At 40.7% G+C, this 15,894-nt stretch overlaps 2 protein-coding genes across 2 annotated transcripts in view; both read left to right on the top strand.

The window, feature by feature from the left end:
- Positions 1 to 227: 227 nt before the first annotated feature.
- On the top strand, positions 228 to 8,453 carry LOC111346562 (uncharacterized). The gene is made up of 2 exons (XM_022953873.2): positions 228 to 2,183; positions 7,015 to 8,453. The coding sequence occupies exons 1-2, from the start codon at positions 523 to 525 to the stop codon at positions 7,655 to 7,657; spliced, it is 2,304 nt and encodes a 767-aa protein (XP_022809608.2). The 5' UTR covers positions 228 to 522; the 3' UTR covers positions 7,658 to 8,453.
- A 2,607-nt stretch (positions 8,454 to 11,060) lies between these two features.
- LOC111346018 (uncharacterized) overlaps positions 11,061 to 15,894 on the top strand; it is a 6,397-nt gene continuing 1,563 nt past the window's right edge. Inside the window, exons 1-3 of the mRNA XM_022953335.2 lie at positions 11,061 to 14,634; positions 15,144 to 15,320; positions 15,593 to 15,894. The exon at positions 15,593 to 15,894 is cut by the window's right edge and continues 1,563 nt beyond it. Coding sequence (XP_022809070.2) covers positions 11,678 to 14,634; positions 15,144 to 15,320; positions 15,593 to 15,894 — 3,436 coding nt within the window. The 5' untranslated portion in view covers positions 11,061 to 11,677. The remainder of the gene's footprint in view (positions 14,635 to 15,143; positions 15,321 to 15,592) is intronic.

Below are 15,894 nucleotides of genomic sequence, written 5' to 3'. Positions count from 1 at the left end.
TGGTGTCCGATATGTCTTGATATCTGATCACTGCGGGGTTTCCAATAGAAATTAAAGGAAACAATAAACATGTGACGTCTTTAGTGGATGGTAATCGCTAATTACTCAAGTAGATAATGTCTTAATAAAATCTGCTCTTGGAGCATAGCTGTGAATCGATAAACCAAAAAATGTGAGTACATGTTCTACTCATAGGAAAAATTGACGAAGGGACTCAAGGAGACGTGTCAGCCGGAGTCCATTGGATCGGAATTGAGGAATGAACTTTCACCATAAATAGTATCGTGGCAGTGAATGACCACCGGAAATCAAAGAGGAACCTTATGTCATTGTCACAATCTGTGGTGACGTTACCAGTTGAGCGGTGTTTTATAAAGGGTGAACAAGTGTCAACGAGCGCATCACAAATATAAACTCGCCTGTGCCATACGAAGGTGGTGTGGTGCATGGTGTGCGCTGACTCAAGTCAGATAAGTAATATTTCTTCGAGAGCAGAGATGAACCGTTAGAAAGTATTAAAAAATGACAAATCATCTGGGAGCGCAGTCTTTGACTGAAGATAGCCAAGTTGTTTCAATCGAGTTACCGAATGGATCAACAGAAAAGATTGCGGTTCGCGATAAACGGAATGCGGCTGTCAGGGACTTGAAGGTCACTTGTGAATTGCAATTTGGAATCCCTTGTAATTTACAACAAGTCAGCGCCTTGAAAAACCCAAATCAGGAGTTCAACGACTGGATGCCGCTCACGGAAGCTATGCAGGTGATGGGAAATGATGCTGTCTTTGTTGTTCGAGTACCTGTGTGGTGGAACAAGTTTATTTGCGTTTGCTTGAACAATGAAATCGAGAACGTTTGTATAAGGGCTAAGCTTCCTATGCAACAGATCAGCAAAGAGGAGCGATTGTTTGTCGGTTGTTACATCGCTTGCTGTTGTGGAAATGAAAAGTTACTCGAGCGACTCCAAACTATGGACATTCAGTGCGACCATCAAACAACTACCCGAGCAGGTAGGAATCTTTTTCACGCTGCTGCGGCAAGTGGAAAGGTAAACTGTGTGGAGTTTGTGGCCAAACATTTAATCAAACCATCGAAGGAGAACTTAACACTAATAGACACTAATAGAGAGACCCCGATTGATATTGCGCGACGATTAAATCATAGCGAGACGGAAAGATTGCTCTATAAATACATGTATAATGAAAAGGGCGAACGAATGGAACGAAATTCCACCGAGTCTGGCATCGATTTGAGCGAAGAAAGCGAGTCAGAGGACTCTGCGGAAGAAAAGAGCCGATCAAGGGCGAATATTTCTGCACGCGAAGAACAAGGTGATGGTGACAGCAAGAGTGCAGATGTGATTAAACCAATTTGTCTCAAGGACGAGGAATTAGTGATCACTGACTGTGACGAAGGATTGAGTTTTGCTGTGGACACGAAATCAAAGCAGGTGACGCCCCCAAATTCACATGTTGAAGCGAATCAACAAGATGGCTTGACAAATCGTGAGAGAAGCCCTCAACGAAGGCACAGTCCATGTTCTTCGGAAAGCTCCGACGAATCATCAAATATTTCCCCCAGACTGAGCAGACCGCAAACCCTTGATGTGCAATCCAATCAACACTTGCTTCAACGACGATTTAAGGAAACCGATCCTTACAGGCCAAAAAGTGCGCGGACCGTGCGCTGTCCGAGAATCTATCTGGAGGAAGAGGAGGAAGCTAGTACGACTGATAATCACCTGCCTCCTTTAGAGGGCCAAACGCAGAAACCTCATGCAGTTGGAAACGTCCTGAGCTCATCCGCGTCTAACCTGCAAATTAGGAGAATGAAACAAGCTCTTGTACGGACTAACAGCGGGCCGAATTCTCCCGCGTCGAATCGACGATTGAGTCCGACGGAAGAGTCAGCAACCGATGATTTTGTCTCGAAAAGCGCGCCAGGTTCTCCACAAAGTCCTCGATTTTTGTTCAAGCCGTCAGGCGGCATCTCTCCGGCTTCGCCAAAAGTTTCGAGAGCGCTGCTGGATCGAAGACGTGGCTCTGAGCCGGTGGCAGCTATGAACAAGATAAATGGCATCAGGTTCCCTCGCACGAGGAGAGACGCTACCATTACAGCTGATCTACATGGAGATATAAAAGGACAACCTGCGTCCCCTATAATGTTCAGACGAGGCAAGGCAAGGTAGGTACATACTCGTTACCTATCAATATTTAAATGGCCTCTGCTTTTCTTCATTGACCCTTCTCCAAATTGAAATTGTTGAACACTCACACAGTCAAAGTACGAGGAAGTCAACATTTCTCTATGGCTTAACAGAGCAGACTCAATTTCTATGATTTGCAACACAGTGACATTAATTTGTTTCATTCGAGCGCTCTAAAGCTTTTGCGAACTTGTTATCCGGACTTAGCGCTGCTTGATAAATATTAACAGTTTGGCAAGTAAACAATATCTTGCTTGTGAAACATATCCGAAGATTATGTGTTGCCGATTGTGAAATCTAACCGAACGCAATAAAGACAAATTAACTAATTATTTTCTTTAAAAACTTAGATGGCCGGGGTGCTTAAAACATGAAAATAAAGTTGAGAGATGTCTTAACTTTTAATTAGTTGTAAGTTGAAACTGTTAGGTTCGACAGTCTAGGTGACGTCTTTGGTTTCATGTACATAACACCACCTGACCTTCACGAACTTGCTCCTTTGATTTAATGTATCAAAATGAATAGGTGGAAATGACCATTTCACTGTATAGAGATTGATAAATGCGAAAAAATGAAGCGTTAAAGGTTGTAATTTCGACCACTCGTCCGTATAGTTGTTTTTAAGAAAGGAATTCATAAGTTGATTCCACCAAACTGTTTAACTCGTGTAGCTGATTGTTCAAGCTTTTCTGTTGTGTTCTAGAGTTGTCCTTAAGTAATATTTTGATATAACTTCTATAATTTTGCCGTTGGTACTTGAAATAATTGTATAGTTGTAAACAAATGCCACAGCCCTACAATAAACTTATCAGAGCCAACTTTTTATTTTCTTTCACCCTTTCAAAAATGCTTTTATTGAACAACACGAGCTAAGGTTGTTTTAGTTTTAAATTCCTGTTTTTCTTTAATGAGAAAAAAACTTGGAGAATTCCTTTTCAATCAGATTATTTGTTTTCTCTGTAATTTACGAGTTAGAGACCATTTATTTGGACTCATTTATAATTACATTTTGTATTCTCTCAAAGTATTCTTTGATGACCTTTGCCCACGGTTAGACCACAAATGAGTGGTTTCATTTTCATGCACAAATCATTGTAACACAACAGGTTTCTCAAGAATTCAAGATCTTGTTTAGATACGAATGGACCTTTGTAAACAAGTTTCCTTTCGAAAACGTGGTTATTACTTTCATGCACGAACGCAAACAGTTCTATGGTCCAGTTGAAAGAACCTGAGTGAATGCGAATAAATTGAAATATAGGATGTGTTATTTTAGCCACGCGGGAAGCTCATTAATTTTCATGCAAATGAAAATATAACTTCTCGTCATCAGTTATTTTTGAGCGCAGACTTCTGTCATGAGGGTATATAAAGTCTATGACCAGAACACGGTTTCTTTTGCCCTTGTAGAAACCTTACTTGATCTTTTGTGGGATGGAACTCCTGTAGAATAAATTGTAGCGGAATTTTTCGTTTTTATAAACACGACACTGTTGGGTATTTTGGTCCTGAGGAGACGCATTTTTTCTGTTCCACTGACCTGTTTTCGTCGATCGGCGATGTTGTTGATTGATTTACAAACAGCTTACGTGGCTTAGAATGACCCTGAAAAAATGCACTTTTTTATAAGTTAACTAGACGTGTTTCCGACTGTCCACAGAGTTATTCCCAAAGGTATAATCATGGAACCGTGGCTTAATGAGAACACATTCATCAGAAATGATTACTTTGTCAACTTGTCTTCATGTCTGCCATCTATGCAAGTCAATAGTGGAGAAGGAAAAAGAAAACTCGAGGAAAAAATCATAAAATCATTGAAAAATTATTCTTAAAAGAACTCATTCTAGAACTTTTCAGGGAGGGAGGGGGAAACGAGGGGTTTTTTTTTTTTTTTAAAGCCGACTGACTTGGAAACGGACTTAAGCAATATTTCCTTTCTTTTATAAAAACCGGAAATGACCCAATGAGAGAGCGTGATCTGAATGATTTTGTTTATCTCTGTTATTTTGTTATGCGGTCGGATAAATCGCCCATAGTATCCGGGATTACTAAAACCATCCTTTGTCCTATCAGGTCTCTTTCTTTTAACCAAGGTTGTCCTCACGTTCTTAGGATTGTGATCGCTTCGTCAAAACAAGGAAAGCCAAATATTCTGTGGAAGCGAAAGCACTCAAGCGGTGAACATTTCAGGTCATTCTCATTGCTCTGAAAACAGAACAAATGCAAGCAAAATCGAGTATTGTATGCAGAAGTATAAAGATGAATGTCACATGTGATGTAGAATTGATTGACAGCGCCAGAGTTCTGAATCCACATTACGCTTATTAAAATTTTACATTTTATTCCCCTGTGTAGACAAAGATTAAGTTTGCTTGCACTTGAATGTAATTTTTAACGCATCAGTTTTATTAGTCGGAAAACAGCGTGCAGTTAATCGGTTGACTGGCCGTTGAAGCACGGTGGATTATCCATACGTATAAACGGATATATGGCAAACGCTGTTAAAAATTAGGTAAGATTTCCTTGGTGGGGGACCTTGGCATAGGTGGTCCTGTTACAAGACGCGTCCCTTATGGAAATTATTACTGTAAGTTAATAAGCTTTCACGATAACCCAATGAAGGCTTTAATGATCTAAGAATAGCTGTGCACATTCCTGAAACAAGAAAACCGTTTTCTTTGACTAGCGCGGCAACTGATTCTCAGTAGCTTGTAGAGTTACTTTAGATGCGTTTCTAGCGGTGAAAAGAGATTTAGGTAATACTTTATACGTGAAGTGGTTCACAAGACCAAACAAGGATGCATATCCCGGCGAAATTTTGCGTTTCAAAAATTGATGGCGCACGCTCAATAGGCCAGCTATTCAAGTACCGACGCAAATTTCTGTGGTCAGATAAGACAGTTGGTTGGTTTTGCTGTTTTCGCAAAACACAGTGGTATCGCTGAAAAAAAAAAACATCTTTCCTAGTCATTATGGAATTAGCATCGATTTCTTGTTTCTTTCAGAACGTTCGAGTCTCTTGACTTCTCCATTAAAAGCACATTGCACGATTTAATCTTGAAGTACTTTGGTGCGATTAACAAATGTTAACGAGTACTATTCCGGACTTCCTACAGGAAGACTTCGCAGTTCTTTTGAAGTACTAAGATCTAATCGCCTGACTCTAGCGATCGGGTCTTTCCATATTAGGACAAAACTTTAAGATTAGGAAAAGGTTCTAAGATTTCGTGCCGAAGCCAGAAGTGGTACGGTAAATAAACCGTCTGAAACTCTCTGGAAATGTGCAAACAAAACGTTTTCAGTCTTTCAAGAACATCGTGCACTTGTATGTCATTTGGAAGACAGGCAGCATCCACATTAAGGAATCCCCTGGGTGTATTTTCTGCAGCTTTAAACTGAACTTGAAAGCAATGTTCATCATTCATTTTTAGTCGTCTTTTTTCATTCGAAAAGAGTATTGAATACAGTCATCAGTTTGATCCAAACACAAGCTAGTTTCAGATTGCGCCAAAAAAGCTTACCTCTAGAAATTCTCCAAGTTTCTCCACTTTGAGGGGCAAAACCGTTCAAAAGTTGCTTGGAAAATATTAGCGATCCTGGAATGTTTGACAAGAGAGAATTAAGTGGAGAAAAAACCGAGATTATAAGGGGAGAGGGCAGGAAGGCTGTCTAATGACGTAATCAACTATCGGAGGAAATGTTGAGCGAGAGTTTTCTGCTCTTCAGCATTGATGCAGAAGAAATGAATGGGAGCGTATCCTTCATCCGGTATCTTTGCGTTCAGGAAAAGATTTCAACGCCTTTTCTATCATTTGGTAAAGTACTAGTATTAAAGTCCAACACAAAATGGTGCCAGTCGCCGTGCTTCTCTGAGAGGCGAGTTCGAAACCGTGGAAACTAATCAAAATCGCGTTGACAGTTACCCTTATAAGTGTTTGCAGGGCTGTTTTAATTGTTGACCACTTTTGGCGACGCGAACATAACATCACAAGATAGTGTACGGTGTTATCGTTTATTTCATTACGTCGACTTATAAGCTCTTTACCTTCCAAAACCGTATTGCACAGCGCTAACAAAAGAAACCAGACGTTTTTGTAACCATTTCCACGAAAGAACATTAACCTACCCGTCTGCTGCAGATTGCAACATAAATACTCTCTCATACATGCGAATAACGCTAATGTGCGCTGTAAATAGAAATAAGAATGGCCTTGGCACTTTTAGATCTTAAAAATAAACCTGGTGTTGGTGGAGTTTTTTTAAATTTCACCATGCCGTACGTTCGAGTTTGCAAAGACATTTTCAGCTAAAAATATGTGAGCTACTATATCGCCGGACCGCCCTGAAAAAGACGGTTTTTATCTTACGGAAAACCATTGAGCTTAGTCATGACTGCTAATTAGAACGGTGTCTGTTCACACAAAGCTCGCACCGGTCAAGGTTCACAAAGTCGCATTAAACAGAGCACATACCACTTGAGTAAATTATTCTTATGAAACCCAAACCAAATCTGAACACTTTACAAATTCTTTCTGCGAGTATTCCACGAGCAATACGCGCCGGGAGGGATACAGCTGTCTTTAACTGAGCTGGACTTCTATCTGACAGAAGGTTTTTCCTTGCTGTGGGAGCATGGCTGCGAGAAGGTCTCTTCCTTTGAATAAATCTCCCCGGCTTATGTTTTTGTTGTACATTGTGAAATTACTTGAATGAGAAAATTTTTCCCATTTTTTTTTTTTTCTGTATGTCTGCAAGCTGCAAATAGAGAGAAAGAGAGCTGACCTCTGTTTTCTTTTGTTTGTGTTTCAGGTCTATTTGTGAAGTTAGCTTATCCGATTCCCTAAAAGATCTACGCTGCTACAAAGATATGGACGAGGAAGAGCGACTAGATCGACCCTGGAACGCATGGATTGCTGTCAGGAAGGAATCCCTTCAAGTTGTAAACCCTGAGCCTATATTGGATTCACGCAAGAAGTCTTTCCAACAATGGCTCAGCGAAAAGGAACTAGCTCACTTAAGGGGACTCTTTGCAAACGCACAAGAGGCTGCCAAGACAAACGAGAAACAAGCAAAGATGCTCAAAGGAAAATCTTTTGAGGAATGGTTAGAGGACAAGCAGCGAGAGTATGAGAGGGAAAAAGAAAAGGAAAAAGGTTTGGAAGATCAGCAGAAACAGCAAGAGGACAAGAAGCACCAGCGTAGAAGAATGTCTCAAGCCAAGTACGACAAATGGCTGCTGCAGAAGGAACGTGACGCTCTCTTGATGGAAGAAAAAAGAGAGCAAATGGCGAAACAAAAACACGAACTTTTGAAAAAGAAGTGGGAAGAAGAAGATGAAATGAAGAAAAACTGTAAACAGACGCTGGGACGAACCCAGAGTTTGCCAGTGGAGGACCGGGCTTTCCCAACTCGACAAGCAATAAACAAACATAGAGTTACAAGTTTAAAGTAGCTTCGAACTCACTCACACAACGGGAAGGTTTGTTTGTCCTTTTGTGATAAAGTGTAAACACTGTGTTTCCTGTACAAATTTTGAAAGTAATTACGTATCTCTTTGATTCTGCTGTCAGTCTTTTATTTTGCACAACGAATTCACTCTTATACACACTATGACTGATCACAAGGGAATGTCGTCTAATTTGAGAAATGGTTTCTCTCGATTTCGCAAGTTCAGCACAGGTGATCATTTTTGTGTTCTGATAATTTCTTACGTTTAAAATAGTTGCCTACAGTCGCTGTGCTTCGTTCATATCGGAAAGGAAACAGTCTAGCTGCAAACTAACTAAATCAAGGGATATCTGATATTCAGAGAAGTCTGCTCACTTCGAAATGATATTTAGCAGTGCCATCGACATAAAGCATCCAAAGACTAGTGTTGTTGCTTGAGACAAAGTAAGGCCAATGACGATGATATTGCCTTTAGATTCTGATTCAAGCCTAACGAGAAATAGTTAAAAACGTGGAAAAATTGTTTTTCGGTTGATAATGATATTTTAGGTTAGTTAGGTTTCAAACTGAGATGTTCAGCCAAGACGAAAAGAAAAAGTGTGATTGAGTTTATTGTAAGCGTATTTATTTCTCAGCACACAATACCTTTGAGGAGTCAGTTGTACATTTATGATGACCGTGATGACCGTAGGATAATTGTAGTTTAGGACAAGCTTGTGATGTACTAAGGGTAGATCTGAGTTACTGGGGATAATTTCAATTCGACTTAAATAAATTAATTGCTTCATATCAAAGCTAAACGACGGTTTCGAGTATGTTTTTCCTTCCCTTGAATAATTCTAAGCTGCTCAAACCACTCATGGATGCAGCATATAAATAAAACTCGCACCCAGCCCACTCAACTACTAATACACGAAACTTAGCCTAAGTGTAGCCTCACCCTCCCCCCATGGAGGAACGGGGAACGGGTGCGGAAACGGTTTCTTCACGGGGGGACTGACACAAGAAACTTAACCCTTCGCGACTCGGACACCTGCGTTTTCTTGTGCTTCAAACAGTTTGCTTGTCTCTTAGACTCGCTGTTCTCATGGGCTCCTTGTTTTATACATCGTCTTTGTTCTGATTGGCGGATTTAACTACGTAGGTTCTACCGATAAAAATGCTTTACTTCAAATTGGTTGCCTCTCTGTTACATGACATAAAAAATCGCTGTGCTCCTCCCAATATTTCTGAACTTTTTACTCTCTCTGAACAGGTTCATTCCTACTCTACTCGTTTCTCAGTAGCTGGAAGCTTTTATTTAAAACAGGCGAGAACAAATCATCAGTTGTTTTCCTTTTCTAGAGTTGGTGCGAAAATATGGAATGGCATCCCCCCTGAAATTCGTAAGCTAAGGAAAGCACCTTTTAAACGTGAGCTAACTCGCTTGCTTTTGAAAATTCTTGAAATTGAGGAGATGAATGTTGACTTGCGCTACCTTGACCTTTCCAGCTTATATTTGTATTTCAACTGATTAGCTTTCTCTTTGACCTGTTAAAAACTCCCTTGTGTGACTGGCTCAGTTAAAACCTTTAACATGATTATCACTACTATTATTTATTATTTATTTTTATTTGCTCATTTATTTATTTATTTCATTGTTGCTTGTGTGTGTGCGTGTGTGTATGTGTGAGAGCCTATACAGTGTCTGTTTAGGTAGCCCGCCTAGAATAGCTTTGCTAACTGCGGGCTACAAAAGCCTTTATTTCTTTAATTTTAAAAAATAAAGTCAATGTTGTTGTTGTTGTTGTTGGTTTTAGGCCATTTAATCGAAATGAACCAAATTGTATGACCAGTAAACTTTTGTAGTTTCAGTCCTTTAGTTGTCTTAGTTTGGCGACAGTAGTGATCCGAAATCAGTGACACGAATGCTTTTTAATGGCACTTACGATTAAGCTATTTGGTGAACTTGTTATTTAAAACGTATTAATTGAGAGTCCCTCTCTTGAACGAGCTCAACTTTCTAAAAATCACTTTCTATCTTTAGTTAATGTCGCGTAAATTTTGCATTTTCACTGTTCAAGTCAGGGACGCATTTACTGTTTAACTTTGATGCACTTCATTGAGCTCACTACCTAATTTGTGAGAAGGTGCTCCTTTGGACTCGAAATAAATATATCTTATCAGACGTTTTGTTGTGTAGTATCGTTGAGTATTTTTACGAGTTGTGCCGTATTTTGAGGAGCTCGCAGGGCGAGTCAAAATACAAACAAAGTACAATACAAAATAAAACAAAATACAAAACGTCTTATAAGAGCTTTATTATCCAACACGCCAAATTGTTATTTCAGTGCGGGCGAATTTCGGGGATATTTCTGGAGTACAAATATCGCATGATATTTGTACTTGTCTCGCTCGTTATTTGTACTCTACAAGCACAGTTGGATAATGAACTGAATTACTGAGTTCCATTAAAAAAACGTAATAGTTTCACGCTAAGCCAATGTCTTAAAAGTCGTTTCAGGATTTCTTTCTAAGTTTTTTTCATGTCAAGACCCAGGTCACGTCAAGTTCTGTGATAATTTATTTGAAGAGTACTCAGTTGTGACGCAAATTCCTTGGGAGTAAAAATAACAGTTTGCGACGTGATCAGAATTCAATGTTTTCTCCTATTATAACCAGGTCAAGTGATATTCTGACAGACAAAAAAAGTCTACAGCGGAAGCTACACCAAACGAAAACCGAAAAATCGAATTGATTAGCTTAATAGTAATATCATACACTTTTATTACGTAACGATAATCTATGCCAGTGCATTGAAGAAGTCGGTAAAAAAGTTACGGCCATGTGCTCTCAATAACAGCGAGTCTGATGATCGTTAAAAATGCATCATACTACTTTCTTTACGCAAAGTTAATTGTATGACCTACACTTCGTTAGGCGCATAAGTGCATGTGTTGTTATGATTGTTAAAACCAAGAGAATAGATAACATTTTGACACGCAATTTGCAGAGTTTGCTAAAAACATGTCGGAAACAGGTCAATTAATTCTAATGAAAAACAAAACTTAAAAACAAGGAAACGTAAATCTTTCTTATTATCATAATAGCATATCATAAGTCTAATGGATGTATTTTCAGTGAGTAGGTTAGGCTTTAAAAGCTGTTTACAAGATGCCCGCCCACGTTTCTGTAGCGCAATCAAGCACTAGAGGCTCGTAATGTTTAGAGAGTATACTTGTTTTTCTTAGTTTGTGCGTAATCTTTGCTTAATTTCAAGGCTCTCAAAGAGTTGGGCATAATACGCTTGTCACTTATAGGCAGTTTCCTTGACAGACCTTGACAAGAGGAACAATGCGTTTTACATTAGCCACTAATTTTTTTTTTAACTTGTGAATAAATGTCGCGGATCAGTGGAATTATCTCTTTAAGAAATTTAACTTAACAACTTCACACATTTTAAGTGTGGGGTAAACGCCGGCTCATGCAACCGTACTGACGCAATATCTACGAGCTCGATGAGGAAACTTAGGTGTGTTTTTTCAAATATACTGAAGCAATATTCAGAATCAATCAATGTTAATAAGATCTGTGGTCGTTGTCTGAAAATCGACGGGTGTCTGTTACAAAGAGGATAAAAAAAACCAGCGTGGCACACAGTTTGTTACAGTCGACTCAGCGATCTACATCAACGAAATACTTATATAATTTAGGGATTTCAAAACTACAGATGGTAAACAATGGAAAAATTAACCGTGTTGTATACTGTTATCAACTTATCTGTCCTTGTTTTGAATCGACTGTGTTAAAGTTTTATTAGAACAGTTGTTAAACTGTTGTTTAGCTGACACCATCGGGTGTCGAAGACATAAATTGTGGATTGAGTCTCGGGTTTCAACAGTTTGCTCGTGTACTCCACAGGAGGACAATGTAATAGCTGGTCCTTTATTTGACAAGACTGACAATTTGAAACGATTAGAACTCTTTAACGGTCATTCGGTAGTGAGCGAGAACTTAGAGAAGTGGAATCAACTAAACCACATCAATGGTTTGCTCCAAAGTAGACAGCCGTGACCAGATGAAAAATATGGACGGCGATAGAGACAGCGGGAACTTTGGCAAAAGCAAAGCTATTGACATCTTAACCCCAGAGGGAAAGACACTGAAGATGTACATACCGGACAGTACAACGATAGAATGTATAAAGATTGACTGCGAACTTCTTTGCGGAATCCCATCCGACCTACAACTCGTTAAACATCAAGACAAAGACCTGGGCAACGATGAAACGATTGCAAGTCTTAACATTTCGGACGGGTGCACTTTGAGAGTAACAGTTCCACAATGGTGGCAGAAATTCATTTCAACGTGCTACAAAGGAGACGTACAACAAGTCAAAAAAAGAGCTTTTGTGAAAATGAATCAAGTCTCGCGCGAAGAACGAAACTTCACTGCGGCATTCATTGGGGCAGTGAAGGGGAACCACAATCTAATGTTCGCAACGTGTGCGGGAAGGAATATGAATCTACACACCAAAACTAAATTGAGCGGGAGAAATCTTCTCCATGCTGCAGTATCTGGCGGCAGCACAAGTTGCGTGGCGAATATTTTTATGAACGGGGGCAACGCTTTGCTTGAGGCACCGGATAATACAGGCGAAACACCAGTAAAAATGGCGGAGAAATTGTACGGCGCATCTGGCGATCTTGTGAAATTTTTAAACGTTTACCTCGAGCTCCATCGGCGCGATGCAAAAAGTTCTGGTTCTTCTAATCGCTTCTGGGACAACCTCGAGCGAAACAATGACAGTTCAGGTGGAATTAGCGCGGATGATGAGTTTGATAATGGGGAAAACAGCCGGTCACAATCTAATGAAAACATTAACGGTCAGCTAGAGGATCTTTCTCTAGACTCTGATGAACAAACAGGTGAGAAAAAAACGACAAACGGCACCGAAACCAAATTTTTCAGCAACAACACGGCCACTCCATTAACGAGAGTAAACATTGAGGACTATGACGCTACAATGGGTGAAAACGCGTCACACGTAGAATTTGACGATTTAACAAACTCTGACAATGAACAGATGGGTGCAAATTTCAAAAACGAAAGTTCCAGCAAGCAATGTAATGTACCCAAGAGTGACACGGGATATTACAGTGGTAACAATCAAAGTATTCGAAAAGATGCACCTCGTGTCACGGAGATGCTTTGGAATGAGCATTTGTTTACACAAGCGAACACACCTCCAGCGGGATCAACTACAGACCACGAACTAAGCTTAGCACACAACCGTTCAGAAGAGGACGCGGAGGTTACTAGTGTGTCATTACTCTCCACTGACCCAACCTATGCTGACTCTAATGAGCCAGACAGGAGAGCCCACCTCCGAAATGAGGGTCTCAAGGAACAAAGGAGAAAAACAACAACCACGGAGAGGCCAAATTTAGAAATCCTTTTGTCCATAAGTTCCGAAAGCAGTGCCCCGGTTCTTTGGATTAGCCCTGGAAATGAGCCACACAATAGCGAAGGTTTCGTGAACGAGTCACGTGACTATCGACAGGCCAACGAAGAAAACGAGAACGAGCCAAAAGACAAACAATGTTGTGCGATCAAGGAGACTGGGGTAGTTAATGCATGGAACGACCAAGCTACCCCGCAAATGACCATATCTTCGGAAAAAAGCGACACCGATACTGTTTACTCTCCGAAGCCCCTCAGAAGAGCCCAACTGAGGAAAAAGTCGATCGTGGAGCAGCAGAGGAGGCGTCGATCCCTGGCTGGAAGACCGAACCTGGAGGAACTTATCCGAAAACACGAAGAAAAATCTGAACAGGAGGACGCTTTGGAGATAGGGGAGGAGGAAGGCTCTGGTGCAATGGGTTCAAACGAGACAGGGCCATTTGCCTTGGTTACCACGACAGAAGATTCTTTTAAACTAAAATGCAAAGAGAAACTAGATGATGCAGACTCTAAGGATAGAAGCCTAACCACAATAAAAAGAGAAAAAGAGAAAGGAAACAGTGATAAGGAATCGAAGGGAAAAAATGTTTCTGCCATGGACTATCAAGAAGACGAGTCTCCTGTTTCAGCAAGGTACGTTCTACAAATGTGGCAAAACCAAGCCCAGGAAAATGTCAAGTCTGCCGAAAATGCCTTGTCAGGTGACGAAATGGACAGTAGTTGCTCACCGAAAATGCCAAGGAGAGCCCTTCTCAGAAAACAGGTGTTCATGGAGCAAAGAAGGAAGCGGTCAGCCACTGAAAGACCGAATCTTATCAAGCTTATGGATTCTCGCAGAAAAGAGGACGATGAAGATGAAAAACCTGGCCATGAAGAAATCGAAATGGTTCGACAAGAAGAGAGAGAGACGGATAAAGACAACAAACACAATGACTTTGTCATTCAAGCCGATCAAGAAAGAGCTCTCAAGTCAGACTTTTCATCTGCTAATTCTGGTGAGAGTGCATCGATGAAGGAGCGGAATCTGGAATCTAAGAAAGCACCGACGCAACTACCATTAACAGGAACGTCACAAAAAAGAGTTTCGACGAGGGTTACACAGAGACGCTCTAACGATGGCCATTTACTAGAAGCTCGTGCCAGGAAGGGCAAAAGAAGCAATTGGTCTTGTCCTAGTGGTGACGAATCTGAAGTAAGTGAGAACGAACAAAAGGTAGTCAACGAAACGGTGACGAACATTAAAACGTCCTCGAAAACGCAAAGAAGAAAACGCCTACCCATGGTTCCAAGCAGAGCTATAAAACTGCCTCTCATTAAAATAGAAGACAGTGGCACTTCCACAGGCTCAGACCAAGGGGATACTCATATGTCTAGACGGAATCACGTGCACTATTCTGTGCCTGTGAGTGGTGATGGGAAACCATCCGTTCTGAGTGACAATTTCAAGGTTCCCCATCCTCCGGGCGGTCGATCCCGTTCAAGTTCAATGTGCAGTGAGGATTCAGTGTCATCTGGAGAGATGCTAGGAGAGAGAAGCAGGCAAGTAAAGTAATTCAAATGAACCATTCTTTATTCTTAAAAGAAACAAGAGAAAAGCATGATCATTTTCGCATGTTACTTACCTTTGACTTTTGGACTATGAGAGAATTATAGGTTGATTCCAGTACAAAGCAATGAGCTTTCGGCCCAGTGTCGGAAAGAAGAACGTTAATTAAACGAGGAAAAACAAAGGTAGCGGTTTTTTCACCTCCTCTCTTATACAGATAACAACATGAAACTACAGGCCTGAGGAAATAGACATCTTCTATCATCACGAACCGTCAGTGGGGGGGGGGGGGGGGGGGGAAGGAGGAGTTTGTATAATTACAATAAGAATTATTGTAGGTGATTTTCGGTTTCTGTACAGACATGATGTTTCAAACTTGTGGCAAGCTAGAACGAGCGCATAAAGCTAAGTGGAGTGGGCATTACATCATGGATAGTTCACTTAAATTATACCTAGGGAGATAATTTTGAAATTTTTTTCTAGAGGAACATGTCTTTTGCAGGGCTAAAAGTGAGGGAGAAACTACCATTGGTACTCAGCCCATTTCTCTCGTCAAAAATCTTCCAGTCAATCAGAGAAGACAAAGTGTTCCAATAAACACGTTTACCCCAGCACAAAACACAAGCACAACCAGGACTAGAAGGAGTTCTGTTCAAGTAGAGGACCTGGACGAACAGGGGTAAGACGCTAAGAAATACAAACAACCTTAAAGACTTGGCACTCGGTTAGCGTATCCGCACAAAGTCATGCGAGACGCGCTTCTCAATAAAACGAAAACAGAAAATCTCCTGAGACGAGGAATGTCTCACAAGAGAAACTCGACATCTTTTGACAGTCTATTCTCTGAGGGAAGGAGCCTGAAGTCATGATAAAAATTATATCACCCATTTACTTTGATCATTGACCCATTCTATCATCTTCTATGAAATCTTATCTCTTATTTTGTTTCAGATATCAAATAAGCCCCCAACTTCGCGCAAGACTGCAAATGCGGGAACAGCCTCGTGAAAACCTACCCTGGAACGAATGGAGGACAGGCAGGAGGCGGTCTAATTCCTTCCCTGACGTTAAAGAGGCTGAAAACTCAGGGCCAATAAACACAAATCAGGGAGAACTTCACAAAGACGAGCGGAGCGACAAACGTGCAGAGATACGCGGCGAGACGTGCAATGAAACACTCGTTGCGTGGAACGAAAAAAGGCGCCCGGAGTCCGCTAGGCATGGAACTCACCGCCGAATGACATTTACTGAAT

This window comes from Stylophora pistillata, chromosome 3 (genome assembly GCF_964205215.1).
Source record: "Stylophora pistillata chromosome 3, jaStyPist1.2, whole genome shotgun sequence".
Taxonomy (NCBI): domain Eukaryota; kingdom Metazoa; phylum Cnidaria; class Anthozoa; order Scleractinia; family Pocilloporidae; genus Stylophora; species Stylophora pistillata.
This window is presented reverse-complemented; position numbering and strand designations above follow the sequence as displayed.

Coding starts and splice junctions, on each gene's coding strand:
- LOC111346562 (XM_022953873.2), top strand. CDS start 523: ATGACAAATCATCTGGGAGCGCAGTCTTTGACTGAAGATAGCCAAGTT. Junction 2,184..7,014: donor TTCAGACGAGGCAAGGCAAG/GTAGGTACATAC, acceptor TTTGTGTTTCAG/GTCTATTTGTGAAGTTAGCT.